The sequence below is a fragment of the Oikopleura dioica genome, chromosome XSR (genome assembly GCF_907165135.1).
Source record: "Oikopleura dioica chromosome XSR, OKI2018_I68_1.0, whole genome shotgun sequence".
Lineage (NCBI taxonomy): Eukaryota > Metazoa > Chordata > Appendicularia > Copelata > Oikopleuridae > Oikopleura > Oikopleura dioica.
In genome coordinates this window covers 4,218,478-4,234,656 of record NC_137294.1, presented here as the reverse complement: position 1 = coordinate 4,234,656, position 16,179 = coordinate 4,218,478, and the positions used below count along the sequence as shown (strand labels likewise).

General features: G+C 41.6%; 5 protein-coding genes across 6 annotated transcripts; all 5 read right to left on the bottom strand.

Moving 5' to 3' along the window:
- Positions 1 to 31: 31 nt before the first annotated feature.
- Positions 32 to 1,511, bottom strand: LOC145710642 (uncharacterized). The gene is made up of 6 exons (XM_081788437.1): positions 1,336 to 1,511; positions 1,136 to 1,297; positions 946 to 1,092; positions 759 to 903; positions 648 to 712; positions 32 to 583 (listed from the first exon to the last, which is right to left on the bottom strand). The coding sequence occupies exons 1-6, from the start codon at positions 1,465 to 1,467 to the stop codon at positions 530 to 532; spliced, it is 705 nt and encodes a 234-aa protein (XP_081644563.1). The 5' UTR covers positions 1,468 to 1,511; the 3' UTR covers positions 32 to 529.
- Positions 1,512 to 1,533: 22 nt separating this feature from the next.
- LOC145710640 (uncharacterized) lies at positions 1,534 to 4,883 on the bottom strand. The gene is made up of 8 exons (XM_081788435.1): positions 4,532 to 4,883; positions 3,861 to 4,489; positions 2,851 to 3,816; positions 2,489 to 2,804; positions 2,264 to 2,443; positions 2,090 to 2,213; positions 1,875 to 2,044; positions 1,534 to 1,825 (listed from the first exon to the last, which is right to left on the bottom strand). Exons 1-8 carry the CDS (start codon positions 4,796 to 4,798, stop codon positions 1,757 to 1,759), a joined length of 2,721 nt encoding a protein of 906 aa, XP_081644561.1. The 5' UTR covers positions 4,799 to 4,883; the 3' UTR covers positions 1,534 to 1,756.
- Positions 4,884 to 4,897: 14 nt separating this feature from the next.
- LOC145710641 (uncharacterized) lies at positions 4,898 to 9,472 on the bottom strand. The gene is made up of 8 exons (XM_081788436.1): positions 9,368 to 9,472; positions 9,090 to 9,325; positions 8,801 to 8,963; positions 8,517 to 8,756; positions 8,240 to 8,477; positions 7,416 to 7,560; positions 6,686 to 7,332; positions 4,898 to 6,642 (listed from the first exon to the last, which is right to left on the bottom strand). The coding sequence occupies exons 1-8, from the start codon at positions 9,440 to 9,442 to the stop codon at positions 6,593 to 6,595; spliced, it is 1,794 nt and encodes a 597-aa protein (XP_081644562.1). The 5' UTR covers positions 9,443 to 9,472; the 3' UTR covers positions 4,898 to 6,592.
- Positions 9,473 to 9,612: 140 nt separating this feature from the next.
- Positions 9,613 to 12,311, bottom strand: LOC145707791 (frizzled-2-like). Its single transcript, XM_081785369.1, has 9 exons — positions 11,851 to 12,311; positions 11,405 to 11,808; positions 11,225 to 11,361; positions 10,977 to 11,181; positions 10,838 to 10,936; positions 10,646 to 10,794; positions 10,462 to 10,602; positions 10,300 to 10,419; positions 9,613 to 10,252 (listed from the first exon to the last, which is right to left on the bottom strand). Exons 1-9 carry the CDS (start codon positions 12,207 to 12,209, stop codon positions 10,073 to 10,075), a joined length of 1,794 nt encoding a protein of 597 aa, XP_081641495.1. The 5' UTR covers positions 12,210 to 12,311; the 3' UTR covers positions 9,613 to 10,072.
- Positions 12,312 to 12,432: 121 nt separating this feature from the next.
- LOC145707792 (uncharacterized) lies at positions 12,433 to 14,660 on the bottom strand. Of its 2 annotated transcripts, none has more exons than XM_081785370.1 (7): positions 14,511 to 14,660; positions 13,929 to 14,465; positions 13,738 to 13,888; positions 13,610 to 13,691; positions 13,340 to 13,413; positions 12,861 to 13,093; positions 12,433 to 12,818 (listed from the first exon to the last, which is right to left on the bottom strand). In XM_081785370.1, the coding sequence occupies exons 2-7, from the start codon at positions 14,070 to 14,072 to the stop codon at positions 12,615 to 12,617; spliced, it is 888 nt and encodes a 295-aa protein (XP_081641496.1). In that variant the 5' UTR covers positions 14,073 to 14,465; positions 14,511 to 14,660; the 3' UTR covers positions 12,433 to 12,614. The 2 variants fall into 2 exon arrangements, with proteins under 2 accessions (XP_081641496.1, XP_081641497.1); XM_081785371.1 differs by having other exon boundaries at positions 13,929 to 14,462.
- Between the last annotated feature and the right edge of the window lie 1,519 nt (positions 14,661 to 16,179).

The following is a 16,179-nucleotide window of genomic DNA, read 5'->3' as shown; positions in this document are numbered from 1 at the left end:
TTCGATGGGAAAAGAATGAAATCGACGTTGCTTGTTTTGGATCGTTTTGTATTTTTGAAGAGAAATGGCAAAGTGACACGATAAAGAAAATTTAAAGACAATGAAAAAAAATAGAGATTAAAAATCAAGGAAGAAGTCCATTATTTTTGGAATAGAAAGTAGAGTGAGGATCCTTAGTAGCGTTTTGAGATCAATTTTTAATTCGCTAGAAGGAATTTTGGTGAATGTGAAGTGTTTATCCGTTTAGGAATTCTAGACGTAGAAAATCGAGTAGAACATGTGTAATTTCTATCTTCTGGAAATCCTATCGCCCTCTGACGGCGAGTGAGAGTTTAGGAGGCTTACTCTCGTCAATTAGACACACATTTTTATAAACAGAAAAGTACTTGCAGATTCTACAAAGTAGAGCACAAGTTATTGTTGTTAAATTTTGAGGATAAAGATGACGAACTGAATTATTTCGGCGTTTGATTTTGATATTCTGGTTGCATAAAGAAGAAAAAGACGAAAAAGGAGAATCTCTGAAGAGCTAGATTTCTTGGTACGCGATGCGCGTTCTCTTGCGCCCAATGATGTAAGTCACCTGAATAAAAAATTAATCACAATAAATGATTTAGGGGAAGGAGAATCAAGTTAAAATAGCTCACCAAAACGACGAGAACAAGAACGCCAAGAATTGACCCGACGATGGCGGGGATGACGATATTGATGTCTGAAGCATAAAATTTTAAATGAAATTCTATAACAGAAACTCTTGCCTTCTTCGCAGATCACGGGGTTGGCAAATGTATCTTCCGGGACTTTGTGCGGCTGAATTTGAAGACGAGCTAGATTGATTGTCACAAACTTGTCCTGATCTTCATTCCAGAGTTCAACATCGAAGCCAGCGTTGCACAGGAACGACTGTAGATAAATTTTAATCAAGTAATTTTTAATAATAACAACCTGTCCCCAAGTACCAGCAAGAGGTGCGGAAATTCGCTGCATAGAATCATTTTTGAATGTTCCAAGATCATTTCCCTCGGTATCGTATCCAGTGTAATTGATTTCATTGACCTCCCACCAGTCAGCTCCTTCAGCTTCTTCTCTGATCTTAATAAAAAATAAGAGCTACTTCGGATGATGATCAACTCACATTGATGTCGATTGCCAAAGAGAAGCTTCCACCGCTTTCATTGGGGATATTATCTATTTGTAATCGATCACAGTTGGAGGTTATGTTGTTGACATTATCATTGTTGAGCCCGAGAATTGGCTTGATATCCGTGAAGTCGACTGTATCTCCCCCATTCCGAAACTGAATAATCGTCATTAACTGCACTCACTTCTTCTTACCTTTATGACGAACTCGGCTCTGAAGCAAGGTTCGACTGGATCAGTTCGATTCACCAAAAATTTACCGAGTGACTTTTCAGCATCGGATATCGCTGTGGCAAGCGTGAAAAGCGATAGAACGAACGTTCTCATTTTAACCCTTAGTTCGAAGTCTATAACCAGAATAAAATTATTTTTGCACCACCAGACAGACAAAACTTGTGAGCCGTCTCATCGGTAGAATTTTTATTACTTCAGCAGAAAACTTTCGAATTCAGGCTTGAGACGAGTCGTATAGCAGTGAGCTTGTCTTTGAAGAAAAAGTGGTCAGTGATGAAAGTGTAGCCTGGTTAACTGAATGAACCAAGGAAGGAAATTTTAGGCAGTGTATCAAGTAGAAGAAGATAAAAAATCAGTAGTTTTCAGGACAGAATAATGTAAGCTAGTGTTTTAATTTGTTCAAATTGACGCCCCTCCGAAAAAGAGGGCACTCTTCACCTGGGAATTCTCGCTGAAATTTAAGTGTTAGATTCGATTAGCACGATAGAGCATTTCCGTACCTCCCAATGGTACTTGCCGACTCTGGCCCGTTCTATCGCTCTTTCCCACTTTGCATAAGCTCGTTCTTTCTGGCGCAAAATTTCTGGAGCGCCTTTTTGGAACGTTGCGTCAGAGATCTGGATATCACTTGGGTAGACTGCAAGGAAAAGAATTTCGTCGGTCCAATGCGCTTTATTTATCGGTTAGGCAAGATTCATTCGATGAAATCAAATACCTGGCGCAATTGATAGAGTATATTTATTTTCACGATATGGAGTGTAGCTCAAGAATGTTATGAAATGTTCATCGTCCACGCAGTCCTCATATTTGTCAATGTCTTTGCCCGGTTCAAAGGGGCCCTGAAAGATGATTTTGAGAACTCAGGAAATATTTTTTTTTTGGGAAATACCGATACAGAATAGCTCGGAAATCCATCAAGTGATATAATCTTGAACTTCTTGGAGTGATTATCTGGTTGGTGCCACCTGGCATCTCTGACCAAACATGGATTACCAGAGAGTCGCATATCTTTTAGTTTTTCTAGATCAGATGAGAATCCCTCAAATTTGCCATGAACTGCGAAGAGCGTCTGATTAAAAGTTAATTATCAGCTGAGTAACTGCGAATATCTCACCAGAAACATAAACGGCCTTAAAAATTCAACCGGCTCAATCGTGAATTCAAAAACATTTTGATCGCGAGGGACAATTGTTGTTGAGTACAGAAGCTTATCGTGCACCGTCAAATTTGCCTTTCCAAGTGTCTTCTTTGCGAACATATAGACATTTTCGACTATCGTATAGTGATATAAACACAGAAGGTCAGCAGCAGATGATGTTTCCGCTGCATCCATTATGTGTTTGTCGATAGCTGCACCCGCACTAAGGAGCATTTCCACGCACCGAAAGGCGTCGTTCCATTCATTTTTGAAGTCTTTCATATCCGTCATCCTATAAAAAAGTTTTTGCATCTAGTTCCCTAATCTTAAAAACTCACTTGAGGTAAAGCTTCTCAAATTTAGTTGCGCGTTTGACAGCCAGCAACAGAGCCGACTCTTTTTTGTTATTGCGAGTGTTGATAGGCGCTTTGAAACTGAGCAGTGTGGCTACGTTTCCAGGAATACCATTCTCCGCGGCAACATGCAGTGCCGTATTTCCACTCGAGTTAGTTTGATGCGTATCGGCTCCAGCGATTTGAACAAGCGATGTTATAAGAGAAGGGCCTCCCTTGGCAACTCGTATGGAAGCAGCTCTGCATAACGCACTCTCTCCAAGTTTTCCATTCACTTCGTCAGAAATAATGAATTTTCCTTCGTGGCCCATTGTCTTCATCCCAACAAGTTTCCGCGCGAATTCATTTACACCGTTACACCCTTTACTCACGGCTTGCTCGATTTCTTGAATAAGTTGTCCAGGAATATAGCCAGTAGGCTCAAGCTTGTCGTGGCCGATCTGCTCCACGGTCTTATAAAATTTGATTCGTTCACTGATGACGGGTACGGTCTTCTTTGCCGGCTCAGGCTTACTAGTTGTTTGGGATTTTTTGAGGGGCGCTTTCAAATTTGAGTTGAGCTGTGGGGGCTCCTTCGTAAGTGAGGCCTTTCGGGGTTGCTCCCGCTGTGGTGATTTTGCTTTTGGAGGTGGCATCGGAGGATCTGGCTTGGAAGGAGTCTTTAATCTCGCCGCATTGGAAGGCTTTTTAACCTTATCTAACGACTCTCCGGGCATCTTGATTTTGCTAACACGAGGCCCTTCGTCTTCAGAGGAGTCCGAAGATGAAGGTGGCTCTGATGATTCCGTGTCTGAGCCGGAGGAGGAACTTGACGAGTCTGGCATTAGAATTGGCATCGGGAAGTTTTTCTTCTTAGTTTTCGCTGTTTTCGCCGCTGGTTTGGCTTTTGGTGGTCGACCAAGCTTTTTCCTTGGCGCTGCTTTCTTCTTCGGCTGAATTCCTTGGGCCTCCCTAATCATCTCCCAGTGAGTAAACGAAAATTTAATAAGACTTACAATTCCTTCTTTCGCTCTTCTATCTTTTTCTTGGTCGATCCTTTGGGCCTTCCTCTCTTTTTCTTTACGGGTTCTTCTGGTGGTTTTGCAAGCTCCACTGGTTTCGGAGGCTCTTCCTGTCTTGTTTTTGTCGACTCAACTATCGAATTCTCAAGTGGAATCGGTATTTCATCATCAAAACTATTGTCCAGTCCGCCTTCAACAAATTTACAAGCACGCAGTAACTCGTCCACTTTGTCATTTTGCACGTAACAGTCTTCTGCTACTTGGATATCTTCCTGCTTGACAACATGCGTTTCGGCTAAGTCTTGAACCATCTCTTCAGTTGCATCGGTTTCTTGCTTTACAGCCTCGATTTCATCCTGCATCCAACGATCATTTTCGTTCTCTACTTCCTGCTGCTTCTCCACTCGGGCTTGTTGAACATCGTGCAAGATCTTAGGCGCAATCGGTTTCGGCGCCATTTTTCCCGTTATTAATGCACCAGAGAAGCCGGCTACTAGTTCAGTTTTTGGAACCAGTGACGGAGATCCGCTACCCCCAGGTCGAAGTTCATTGACCGGTCTGGGAAGGATTGGGGAGAATTTTTTCACGGGCTGTTGCGGCAAAATGAAAACTGGAGTGGCTCCCTACGCACAGAATGAAACTTTTTAAAATTTAAAAACACGTACAAGTTGTTGAGGCTGGATAGGGGTTCCAGGATCCGTCTTCAGAACGAAGAATCTCGCCGGTCGGTTGACAGTCGAACAGCCACTACCAAAAATAGCGAGTGCTTTAGTTGCATCTTCTCCGTATTTGTTGAAGAGTTCCACTGCATTGGCCACATTTAAAAGTTCATTACCATCTTCGTTTCCAAAGCACTTGACGTAACTTATCCGGCCATTGTCTTCTTTATTAATGATTTTTATTCGGGGTTTCTGCCCCTCTGCCGATTTCATTCTCTACGCCACTCTGCAAAGGAGAAAAGTCAGTTCAATGCGTCGAATGCAATGTCACACAGGTTGGTATTCGTTATTTAATAATATTTCTAATGAATTTGGTTGAATGCATTATTAAGTAGAATAACAATTTTTGAGAACTGAAGATAAATGTGTTGGAAACGTAATAAGAGCAGGTGAGGAAAAAGGTTTGCCTTACACGAATACGATAACCATGACGATGTTGGCTTTTCGCATCGAAAATAAACGGAACTGATGTTATTTCCAAATGCGAAAAGGTTCTTAATTGGCTTCCTCCTTTTCCAGTTATCACTGACTACTGAAGACGACCCGGTTCAGAGCCAATTTAACTCTGCAGGAAATAGCAACTATTTAGGACACTTAAGGGGGTCGACGAGAATCGGGATTTCCGTGACCAAAAATGCGGGAAAACCGGATAAGATAGGGAAAATCTGAGTATACTGGTGGATAGAAAAGGGTTGAAAAAATCAGGCGGCGAAAACTAGAAAAAATTTTCGCCAGAAAAAATCGGTCAAAAATCCCCTCAAAGTAGGGGCATTTTCGCGAAAATGCACCAAAAATGGCCATTCTTTTTACATTTTTCATAATTTCACCCCCTAAATCTCATTTTTATCAAATGTTTATAGGCTTAACGGATTCGGGAGGATCTGACAATTCCAAAAATATAAGTTTCATAGCCAGACTATGTGTACAAGAGAAATTACGATCACCCCTGAAAAAATTCTCGTCGACCCCCCCCTTAAATAGAATAAGAAAATTCCATCATTTCGGCACATTTTTAATTACACATAATGATAATCCATGCGCATTTAAAATTGTCGATGACGGTATTGTGTTCTGAATTGTCTTCTGAATTGGGCCATAATTTCAGAAATAACTGGAGTATAGTACTTCGTAGAAGAGTGAACCAAAAAAATAGAGGTTTTGAAAAACATCTGACATCGTGAAGAAAGTAAATCGTATAAGAGCAGCAACGATAAGACAAACAAAGAAACGAAAGTTGCGAAATTTTATGCGTCATATTATATTTTCAGAATAAAAAGAAAAGTTGAAGCGGAGCAACAACGGTTAAGAAAATATTCAAAGTAAAGAAAAATATGTAAAAAACGGGTAATAACCAGCGGCAACAAATTGCCAGTTTCGTGAAGATTCTTTTCCAAGAAAAGCGCAAGAAAGAGTCACTAAGAAAAGCAATCAGTGGATTTAATTAAATATTATCAGGTGTTGAACAGCCTGTTCCAGATTTTCGAAATTTCATGAATTAAATATAAAACGTTCGGATAGCTTAAAATATCTAATATTTTCGCACCAGGCTAAGACTTCCGAACAAGAAAGATTAAAATAAATAAAGGAAACAAAAGGAACTTTTCGAACAATATGTTGAACGTTTTCGAAAGTAATGATATAATATCATTATCGTGGGTAGAGGTGAACTGATTCCTAATTTTGATCCTAAGTAATAAAACGATTGTGCTTGATAAATAACGATTTGAACAGTAGGACGAATTTTCTGAATTAGCCAGGATGATACTGATTAGAGGTCAGGTTCATCTCCAAGGAAAACGCGTTGAGACGATGTCGCTTGATCAATGATTTCGCTGGGTTGATTCGCTCGACTATTCTCACAGCGGCGGGAAGCTGCGAAACATTCGATCAGGCAAAAATAACGAGAAGCAGCGCAAAAGTTGAAGCAAAGTGTGGACGAGCTGGTGGACGTGAAATTTCTTGCAGCAATTTTTTATCGTAGACAGGGTTCTTTGCGACGGAGTTTTTTTATACAAGCTCATCCCAAGTGATATTTTCTGGCCAATAACCGGGGTCATCTATGAATACGGATTTATCGAAGAGCGCACTCTATCAATCCACCTTTGTTGACCGTTTGGTTTGTTTGTGGATTGATTTGCTGTTGGTGGCTTTGGATTGGTGCCAGTTGCATGAGTTGGTGATGGTGATTCTGCTGCTGCAAGAGCGGCTGAGAGAAATTGAGATGTTGCTGATGTTCCCGTCGTTGCAGTTCAGGTAGATGAATTTGCTGACTAGCTTGAAGCTGGCATTGGAACGGCTGCTCGGGGAAAGTGATCGTGTTGACAGATTGCTGGTGCTGTGCCATTGGGGACGAGACCGTTTGTTGTGACATGTAACTTTGTTGATTGCTATTTTGGTGTTCGTCAGTCTTCACCTCCATCATCGTTAAAAGATGCGTCTCTTGATCGTTTGAAGAAATATTGGCATGGTTTTCTATTGGCTGCAGCTCATAAGTTTCCATTTCTTCAATCTGGGTAGTCTGTTGTTGCTCGGACGGATCTTCGTAATGGATCTGGAGCGAAGTGGAAGCTTGCTGGGAAGGACGCATTGCAACAGAATGCTGCCGGGGCGGCTGATGATGCAATTGATGAGAAACGGAAGTCTGCGAATGCAAACGCATAGGCAACGGTGGGCATCGGAAGATGTGAACTCCATCTTGCGAAGTCGATGGCTGTTGAACTGGTCTTCGATTTTGAGCAGCAGAATAGCTTAATAGCAAGGGTAATCAAAAGAACTCCAGGGTTTGAGTGAGTCTGACCTAGGACTCTGAAAATAAACTTGAAGTTCTTACCACGAAGATGAGGTACTAGGAATGGAGCTTTGGTAGGTGGGGCGCTGAATATTGGATGCTGGTGCTGTATTGGGATATTTGAATACTGTCGGCTGAGTCTGCGGTCGTTTCTTCTTAACTTCCCAGAATTCAGAGTCTTCCAGAGCTTTTGAATACATGTAGTTATTAAAGAACTCAATATAATTTGGGGGAAGGTATGGAGGTGCGAAATCAGGGTCTTCTTCCTTGACAAATTCTTTTCTACTTGGCTGTTTCTTGCATTTCTTCGATTTCTTGGATTTAGATGCTTTTTTAGTGGTCTCTTTCTTGCTTGACTCGTCGGCTTTCGATGCTTTCTTGCAAAACGTCTCCTGCTTCACGAAAGTACTAGCAGGAGGATTCTGCGGGAGACAATTTATCACGAGCGGCTGGTTTTCGTCCTCTCGGGAAAGATAATCTTTTATCTGTCCTGCATCAATGCCAGGGAAAGTTGCGTTCTCATCATTTAGTTCTGCCTTGGGTTTCGCCTCCTGCATTTTACCTGGGTTTTCATTGCTTTGGTTTGACTTTCTTGTTGCTGACTTTTTACTCTGCTTGTTAGGGTATTTCAACTTGACGGAAATGACTCATCCACCGCGAAACAATTCTCAACCCAAACCGGTCTTTTAAACCGGTGAGTATCCCATTGCTACAAAAAATGTTTTAGATCAGACTTCTTTTCAGGATCATGCTTAACTGCGACGACGATTTGAAGATAAATGAGGAATAACTCAAACGCACATGCAATTGATAACTTTTGATAAATGGGAGGAGGAGATAAGTGAATATTAATTTTGATGACTTACAAACAGCTTTGGAGTATTGTCGAAGTTCTCGGTGATTTTTGGGCAAAATACAAATATTGTAATTTCCCTCCCGATAAAGACGAAACGCCTCGTACGGTACCCGCACCTGAATTGTTACTTGCTCATCGCCGTCATCTGGGACAGCTATGGGAGGCCGCACTGAGGATGTGGCCACTGTAGATGGGTGTCCCATCTTGAAGAACTCACTATTTAATTCATTCATTGGATTGTCGTCGACCTAGACGCCTGTGAATGCAAATAAAGATAAGAAATTTACCATTGCTGTGTGAGAGCTCTTTTTAATTGAAGAATCATTGTAAGGTGTTGAGTCGCGGCGCTGTTGACCGGTTTTTGTAACCTTAGATTTGCTCTTACGCCCTGTTGGCGGTTTGTCCGTCCGACGCACTCTAGCTGACTGCAAATCTTGCATTGGTAGAGTCTTCGCTCGCCCGCGTCCTTTCGCTCTATCTTTTGAACGGTCAATTTTCCAATACGACCCAATCGAACGTGAACCGCCCTTGAACAAGTTAACTCACAAATACTAATATTCTAAGTACATACTGTCTGTGGTGGTTCCTTTTGGAAGATCGGATGAAGTGAAAGATTGTGGCGAACAGAATTTTTCCAAGCGACAGACGAATTCGTGTCCGAATCGTTTTTGAAATATTGGATGTTCTTTACAATCCACTCGTAGATTTCGTTGAGCGTCATTTTCTTCGAAGGACTGAAGATTGTTGAATAAACCAATCTATCGCTTTCAGACATGAAATGCGTGAGAGTTAACGCCGCTAATTCTTGGCGACAATATCATGGGAAATTACGTCAAAATCGATAGAAAAAATAACGTTACCTGCTTTCGATCGCAGCAACGATCAAGTCCTTGTACGAGCAGTTGCCCCATTTATTTTGCCTGGAGAATTTTCGTCGCTCATTCAAAAGCTTCTTGATTTTCTCCTTCTCCTGTAATTCCTCTTCTTTTATCTCTTGTTTTGCAGGTGTACCGGCAGTTCGATTCCCTTCGATCTCAGTAAATCCCGCGAAAGTACCAGATCGCTGGCGGATAAGAGGGTTTCTTGCAGAGGGAGCCTATGGAGAACGTCTTTGACGACCGAAAACGAATAGATTTACCTTAAAAGTCAAGTGACTAGTTGAGCAAGCCTCTTGAATCTGGAACTCCTGGTCATCGGAGGAAACGATTTCCATTCTCTCCCTTTTATCGAATTGCCGGTTTCTGTTCTGAACAAAAATTGTAAAAGGGACGAACTTAGCTCTAGCAAGGCTAATATATAAACGAGAGCCGCCAATAGAGCGTAAAAAGGTATCTCAAAATACTATTTTGTCCCGTAAAAATTCAGTGTCTGTCTCTCATTCAATTCTGGTCCCAAAATGGAGAATTTAATTCAAGTAAAGCAGGATTAACTAAAAATATGGCAGTCAAGAGCAAGTAAATTGGAAGACAAGCGAAGGTATAAGTTGATTGGGCGATTTCTCAGAGATATTTCTGCGAGGATACGATCGTGTTCACCGAGCGTGCGATTAATATAGCTGACTCCAGAGCACTGCTGTGGCGCAATGGTGGCGAAAGACTGTCGGAAGAAAGAAGTATATCACAATAGTTGAGTCTTAGATACAGAAATATTCGACAGGATCATAGCTTGACAAAGAGGGCAATTGTTAGCGATATAAGTTGGATAGGCCTGGTGGAAGCACAATTTTAGAAATAAAAAATGAAACGATATTGTGTACATGGAATTTGAAAGAAAATACAAAGAAGAACATTACAATCGAGTATGAAAGTGGTTGCTATTATACAAAGCTTTCTTGATCTGTTGCCTAATATCCTTGCTGATGAGGAGGATAGTAGCGTTGCGATGGGGCGCGGTTCGGTGCGTTCATCTGATTGCTGTGCGGATTGTAGGAGTTCTCTGTGCGCATGCTGGCACGAAGGGGGACCGCCATTGGATCTGCGTGTGCGGCCGTTGAACTTGTGCAGGAAAGGAATTGCTTCCAAGACTGAAAATCATGTTTGCCGGGATAAAGATTAAGCGTGAATAACTTACAGCAATAGTCTTCTCGCCCCAGATCCAAAAGCCACAACTCAATCCAACAATAAGCATCATGAAATAACGTAGCATGAAAAATGTAAAGTTAGGTTCTCGATGCCCAACAGCTTCAACTTCCTGAACGAAAATAAAAATCGACTATTACTATCTTCAACTTACCTTTTTAATGTCACAAGAGCAGGTGAATCCATAGGGAGAGTCGTTTTCATAATTGCAGTATTTGTTCAGCCAGGATTTATTCCAAATGTCATTGTACATGTATTCGTAGAAGTAGCATCCGAGAAGGATTGAACCAGGAATCTTAATTTTTTTCTATAAGTCGCGTTTATACTCGTTGCGTTACCAGATAAATCGACGAAAAGATGCCTATCTTGAGCATTAACTTCTCGAGGCCTTCGTGTTTTCCAGGGTGTTCATTCTTTACAACTGCTCGTATTCGATACATGGACAGAAATCCGATGATCAAGAAGATGAATCCGATGCAGAGGAAAACTTTAAGAATATCATTCAACCCTTCAAATAATAAACAACGTACTCAGTTGCGGCCATAGGATGAAGATTTGAAGACTTGTTGTATCATATTGACCCGTATAGCAGATTCCCGAGAGAGGGTCTCCTTCAATCCGACCAAGCGCTGAAAGATGTTAATCTTTAAAAAATCAAGTCTCTTGTACCTAAAACAGACATGGTTGCGATTGCGGGAACAGCCCAGGCAACAAGATGAAAGTACTGAGCTTGTGCTTCTATCGCTTCCCCAGACCACTTGAGCACGGCTGCAAGGAACCAATTGACGCATAGAACCAACCACCAGATACACGAAGCCATTGTGGAAAAGTATAATATCATGAATAAAATTGTGCACGATTGATTTTTCGTGCCCTAAGTTGACGATAAAATAAACGAGTTTTGTAGAGCGCATTACCTGCACGACGATAAGTGTAGGATGTTTACTGAAAAGGCGGTCGTTTGGATTTTCGTAAGGATTGTTACTGGTGCACGCAACATCGTTGTCATTGAAGTATCCGGTTATATAAACGATGGAAACGATCAGATAGCAGGCTTAATTATTAAAATAATGATTATGGCGAGGGAATTGTTTTACCTGCTAGGAAGACGATTGGCCTTTCGGGATACTTAAATCGTTCTTTGTCGATAACATAAGTGAGGACAGTGAACAGGGTGGATATAAGACACAACACTGACCAGGCCAAAATCCACTTCTTCGCCAGCTCGATATCTTTCTTACTCCAAAAGTGATCTTGACATGGTGCGCTGCAGTTGCCAAGACCAAGGAAGTTATATTTTGACGGGCCGTCCGTAGAACGAACTTGAAATTCTGGAGGACATTTCAACTCCTCAACGCAGTGGTCGTTTTCGTAAGCTGCAGTAGAAAGCGAAGACAACTCGCGGTAGCTGTCGCTTGGGTCCTTTTGAACTGGGTTTTTGATACATTGGAAGCCTTTGGAGTTCTGACTGTCTTCTGGAAGCTTATCGCACTCGAGCTCACTTAATTAATTAGTAAGGTAGATGAAGCTAATTGAATTTTACCTTGGCCACTTAGGAACATATTGAGTAAAACGTCGCCAGCATGAGTCCTTGAAATTTCTGCACCACTGTCTACACGGAGGCACGCTCTCCAGCGCACCGCTCTCGTGGCAATACGGCAAGTAATAGAAGCAAAGAAACATCTTTACTTCTTGTTTGTCCATATTGTCGCAATCCATGCCGTCGAGCGACGCGTACTGCTCTAGCTGCTTGGAAATCAGCTTCTGATCCCTCCACGAGGCGGTGGTTGCAGACTGCCCAGACTTGATAAAAATTTCACTGCAAAAGTCGACAACATCGAGGTCAACTTTCTTGCAGATCTCGGCGCACGCGGCAGAGACGAACCACAAGAGAAATTTCATTGTGTTTATTTGTTGTCTCCCTGATGTCTTTTCGAATTTTCTATTAATGCATTCTAAAGTGTTCGACTGAGTAGTTGTTTATTGAAGTAGATTTAGTCAGACAGCTCTTAAAATGCGAGAAGGTTTCAACGACATGGATGGAGAATAAATGGAATGACTGAAAAATCTCTTGCTTTCGAATCGATTGATCAGAGCCCAAGAAAACATCGAAATTAATAGCTACTTCGAAGATTAAACGATTTATTGACTCGGTAATTGAGCTCTGAGAAGCGAAGGGTTTAGATTAAAAAGAATACTTTGGAATCAGTAAAAAAATACTTTTGTGGCTTACAGGAAAGGCATTAAATAAAAAATAGTTTGGAAGAATATGGTGGAGAAAGACAGAAAAGAGGCCATCTGTGAGGTCTAAAGGGTTTTCATTTTTGTTACAAACACTTCTTCTGACCCTAAATTTGGCCACCACTCGTTGCGCCAGTTGATAATGACGAGCATACCAACGGCGATGAGGCTGGCCTTTATTTCTTGCAGCATGTGCGAAATGTTCTTTGGCAAGGGATACGTATTCACGGCGAACCAGACAAAAAGTGACCAAACCACAATCAGAGCTGCCTTCAAAAGTCGTCACAGAATGCGTTACTTTGCTTTCTTTACCTTGATCTTGCGGCGACGGGATTTCTCTTGTGAATAGGAAACTTGTGGGATTTCAAAAGTAACATTGTTGATACTTCTTGCGCGTTCTTTTCCTCGTTTCTTAAGAATCTTCGGGGCTCGTCTCTTCACGCCTTCATCCGCGCCAACCTGATTTCCAGCAAAGACAGAATGCTGCCGGAAGTTTTCTTCGTATCTATTAGCGCCAGATCGCGCCATTAACCTTCGGAATTGCTCTAAATGATGAAATAAGGAATGCTCCTTGCTGTTGACTTTAAACAAATATGTCTACACAACTCTGGGACAGAAACTCCCCCTCAATGCCAAAACAATATCATCTCAAAGTGGCTTTTACTTACGCTTATTCGATATTCCTGCAGTAAAAATATACTTATTACGCACAAATAAATATGCTTGGACAAGCGTTATTCTAGAAAAAAATCTAATACATTCGACCTTTCTCACATTATCTCAATCCTTACCGTTGAATTCTTCAGTCTCCTTCTCGGTTTTCCCCTTTCTGTGTTTCAAAAGATATGTGATCGCCAATGCGGGACTAAAAAGAAAGTTGGAAAACCTTTTAAAGTTCTTAATTTGGGGTTGATAACGAGCTGCTTAACTCTGTCAATCTCTCTCTCGCAGGTTGGCGGCCACAAAATTTGATATATGGGGTCAACTTCACCTTTGACAGTTCTATTCTGTTTCGAAACTCAACACATCTAGATTCAATATCTCCCTCTAATGCCACTTACTTTTCGTGTTCACAGATTTGCGCCAGCAATTTACAATCTTCCTCTTTCTCCTCCATCTTCGTGGACTTCGCTTTGATAAATTCTGTGATAGAATGTCATTTTATGGGTGAAAGAAAGAGAGAGCCTACCAGAGCGATTAATGAGAATCTGTTTGAAGTACTCGTTTTCACATTTTTTGAAAAAGCGACGCTGAGGCTCGTCGTCGATTTTTTCGCAGAGATAGTCGCACATTTGAAAGATATAAACGATCAACTCTTTCTCTGGCTGCTCGTATGCTGCCTACGAAGGGGAGTGAAGGGAACATGCACGGATCTCTTACGGGCTCTAGTAAGATCTGCTTGCAAACATCCAACGCGTCGCCGTACTTTCCCGTCCTTTCAAAATAGATCGCAAGCCCGTGCAGCTCCTCGCATTTTTCGTAAGTGCGACCAGTCCCAGCATTTATGCTCACCTCCTCTGCCATATTGTGAGTCAGATAGCGACCCTTCTGAGAAAGAAACGTCAATGAATCAAAGAGGAATATCTTTTCTTATTCTTTTTTTTCAATTGAATTGGAGCGAATGTCTCAAGCAGATAAGAAGAATTTCATTGTTGAAGATCAAGAGGGTGAAAAGGGAAATAATTGAAAGGCGATCGCAAGAGAATGATCTAAACTCGGCGGAACTGAACAATAGCGAAATCAATAAGCAAAAGAACTGTGTTTTTTCTTGTCCAGCTAGCTGAGCATCAGCGTGCTCGGGTCGATCCCGAGTTCTTTGGTCAGAGACTCGATTTCGCGAGAACTCAAGACGCGGCAAGACTTCCACGCGCGCAGCAACGAAGAGTCGTTTTCTTCTTCGCATGGCGACGAAGGCTGCTGGAAAATAAATGATTATGCCCAGTTTTCGCTAGTGTAATTTACCGAGTTCACTTTCTCCGGCTTATTGACTTGAATTTTGTTGAGCGATTCGAGTTTTGGAGCAGCATTTTGCCTCTCGCGAATCAGTGAAAAGTCGATTTTTAACGGAATAAGGCTATCTCGTTGAATTTTCGCATGTGAGCTTGGATTCAGTGGCTTTTACGGTCAAGATTAGTTTAAAAAACGCTGAGTACGCAAGAGGTTCTAGACCTTTCCTTCAATTCGGGAATTTTTCGTTTCCTCTTGTCTCGGATGGGGACTAATCCAGGAACCCTTTTTCGTTGTTTGGGAATTTTCTGTTCGTCCATTCTACTCTGCCAGCATTGACGCGATACTCACAGCAAAAAGGGGGACTTTCTTTGATTCGCCAATCAGCACTCGAGATGAGCGCGCTACTGCGCACATTCACCCCAGATAGCGCCATTTCCGAAAATGAAAGAAACGAGAATTTTTTTTCGACGATGTGGTTGAATAGAATAAATTTATTTGACGTATTCATAAGGGTTGAGTTATTCGAAAATAGTAGGAGTCTTTTGGCAGTAAAAATTTGAAGTCGAACTCATTGGTCGTGAGAGCAGGGTTGTACCTCTTGATGAAGCCTTGTTGGAGCATTTGATGAGGTTGATCTTTATTTTGTACAAAAAGCAGAGCATGTAGGAGCGATGATGCGGCAAGAGATAATGATGAATTCGTCCAATTTCTGATGAAAAATTAGAATTGAGGAAAGGGCGAGGGAATTTTTCTCACTTTTCTGAATTTTCTAATCGTATGGCCTTCTGAGACTGATGAATGCTTTCGTATTTACATGAAGTGAGAGGCAGGATGCTTTATTTTCTATTCATAGAGTGGAAGCTAGAAATTCACGATTGAGTTCGACTCTGTGAAAAATCAACTTACCTTCGAGCTACTTTCGTGATTTTCGAACGGCCAAGGGAGCTTTCGTCTTCTTTTCTTTCAGAGATGTTTGGGAGAAAAGTGCTATCAATTCCGCATCAGTCAAAGCCGGCATTTCCTTCTTCTCGTCGGGTTCATGGTGCTGTTTTGAGTTTCTCGTCTTCAGAATTCTCTTCTCTCTGGAGTCTCTTGGAGTAGGACATCTTGAAGTATTTTCGAAAAATGGGAGGAAGAACTTGGTTGCGATGTAGGTGTAATCCTTCTCGGTTCGTGGTTTGTATTTAATTGTCCTGATTGTAGGATTGGTTCCCGTGTTCTTGCTATGTTTTCTTTTCTCGAGCCAACTAGAAGTGATGGCCATACGGAGATATTTTTCATTTGAAGCAGCAACCATCTCAGTCAATTCCACCGTCAGGTTTGGATCTTTAGGGCAGCAGATGTGAGGAGTCTTCGGAAAGTTTGTATTGCTCCAAAGGGAATCTCCCGGCGATATTCCAATAGCACTAAGAGATTTCGAAAATATACCACCGAAGAAATTGCAGAAGGTCTCTCTAGGATTTGTCCATAGTTTGGTAGGTTTGTCGACTTTGATAGAACATCCACAAGAAAACTCGATGATATCTGCTCTTGGACACCTGGCGAACTTCGTTTGAAACTGAGTTCCTGATGCGGAATGCCAATATTTGCCGTAATATACCATAACCATGATTCACGAGACTCTCTTGTGATAAAAGTTTTAATCGAGTTAAGTTAAAATCGAGGTTTTTTTTTGTCGAAA

Excerpts from the sequence above, each read along its gene's own strand:
- LOC145710640 (XM_081788435.1), bottom strand. The coding sequence starts at position 4,798 with ATGAAATCGGCAGAGGGGCAGAAACCCCGAATAAAAATCATTAATAAA. Across the intron at positions 2,444-2,488 it reads TAAGGCCGTTTATGTTTCTG|ACGCTCTTCGCAGTTCATGG; the intron begins GTGAGATATTCG and ends ACTTTTAATCAG. Across the intron at positions 2,045-2,089 it reads TACTCTATCAATTGCGCCAG|CGCATTGGACCGACGAAATT; the intron begins GTATTTGATTTC and ends CGATAAATAAAG.
- LOC145707791 (XM_081785369.1), bottom strand. The coding sequence starts at position 12,209 with ATGAAATTTCTCTTGTGGTTCGTCTCTGCCGCGTGCGCCGAGATCTGC. Across the intron at positions 11,809-11,850 it reads TATGTTCCTAAGTGGCCAAG|TGAGCTCGAGTGCGATAAGC; the intron begins GTAAAATTCAAT and ends TAATTAATTAAG. Across the intron at positions 10,603-10,645 it reads TCTTTTCGTCGATTTATCTG|ATTCCTGGTTCAATCCTTCT; the intron begins GTAACGCAACGA and ends AAAAAAATTAAG.
- LOC145710642 (XM_081788437.1), bottom strand. The coding sequence starts at position 1,467 with ATGAGAACGTTCGTTCTATCGCTTTTCACGCTTGCCACAGCGATATCC. Across the intron at positions 1,093-1,135 it reads CTTTGGCAATCGACATCAAT|ATCAGAGAAGAAGCTGAAGG; the intron begins GTGAGTTGATCA and ends TTTTTTATTAAG. Across the intron at positions 584-647 it reads TTCTTGTTCTCGTCGTTTTG|GTGACTTACATCATTGGGCG; the intron begins GTGAGCTATTTT and ends TTTTTTATTCAG.
- LOC145707792 (XM_081785370.1), bottom strand. The coding sequence starts at position 14,072 with ATGGCAGAGGAGGTGAGCATAAATGCTGGGACTGGTCGCACTTACGAA. Across the intron at positions 13,094-13,339 it reads GGAGACTGAAGAATTCAACG|AGCAATTCCGAAGGTTAATG; the intron begins GTAAGGATTGAG and ends TTCATCATTTAG. Across the intron at positions 12,819-12,860 it reads CCCGTCGCCGCAAGATCAAG|GCAGCTCTGATTGTGGTTTG; the intron begins GTAAAGAAAGCA and ends CGACTTTTGAAG.
- LOC145710641 (XM_081788436.1), bottom strand. The coding sequence starts at position 9,442 with ATGGAAATCGTTTCCTCCGATGACCAGGAGTTCCAGATTCAAGAGGCT. Across the intron at positions 9,326-9,367 it reads CTAGTCACTTGACTTTTAAG|GCTCCCTCTGCAAGAAACCC; the intron begins GTAAATCTATTC and ends CGTTCTCCATAG. Across the intron at positions 7,333-7,415 it reads CCTAGTACCTCATCTTCGTG|CTATTCTGCTGCTCAAAATC; the intron begins GTAAGAACTTCA and ends CTTGCTATTAAG.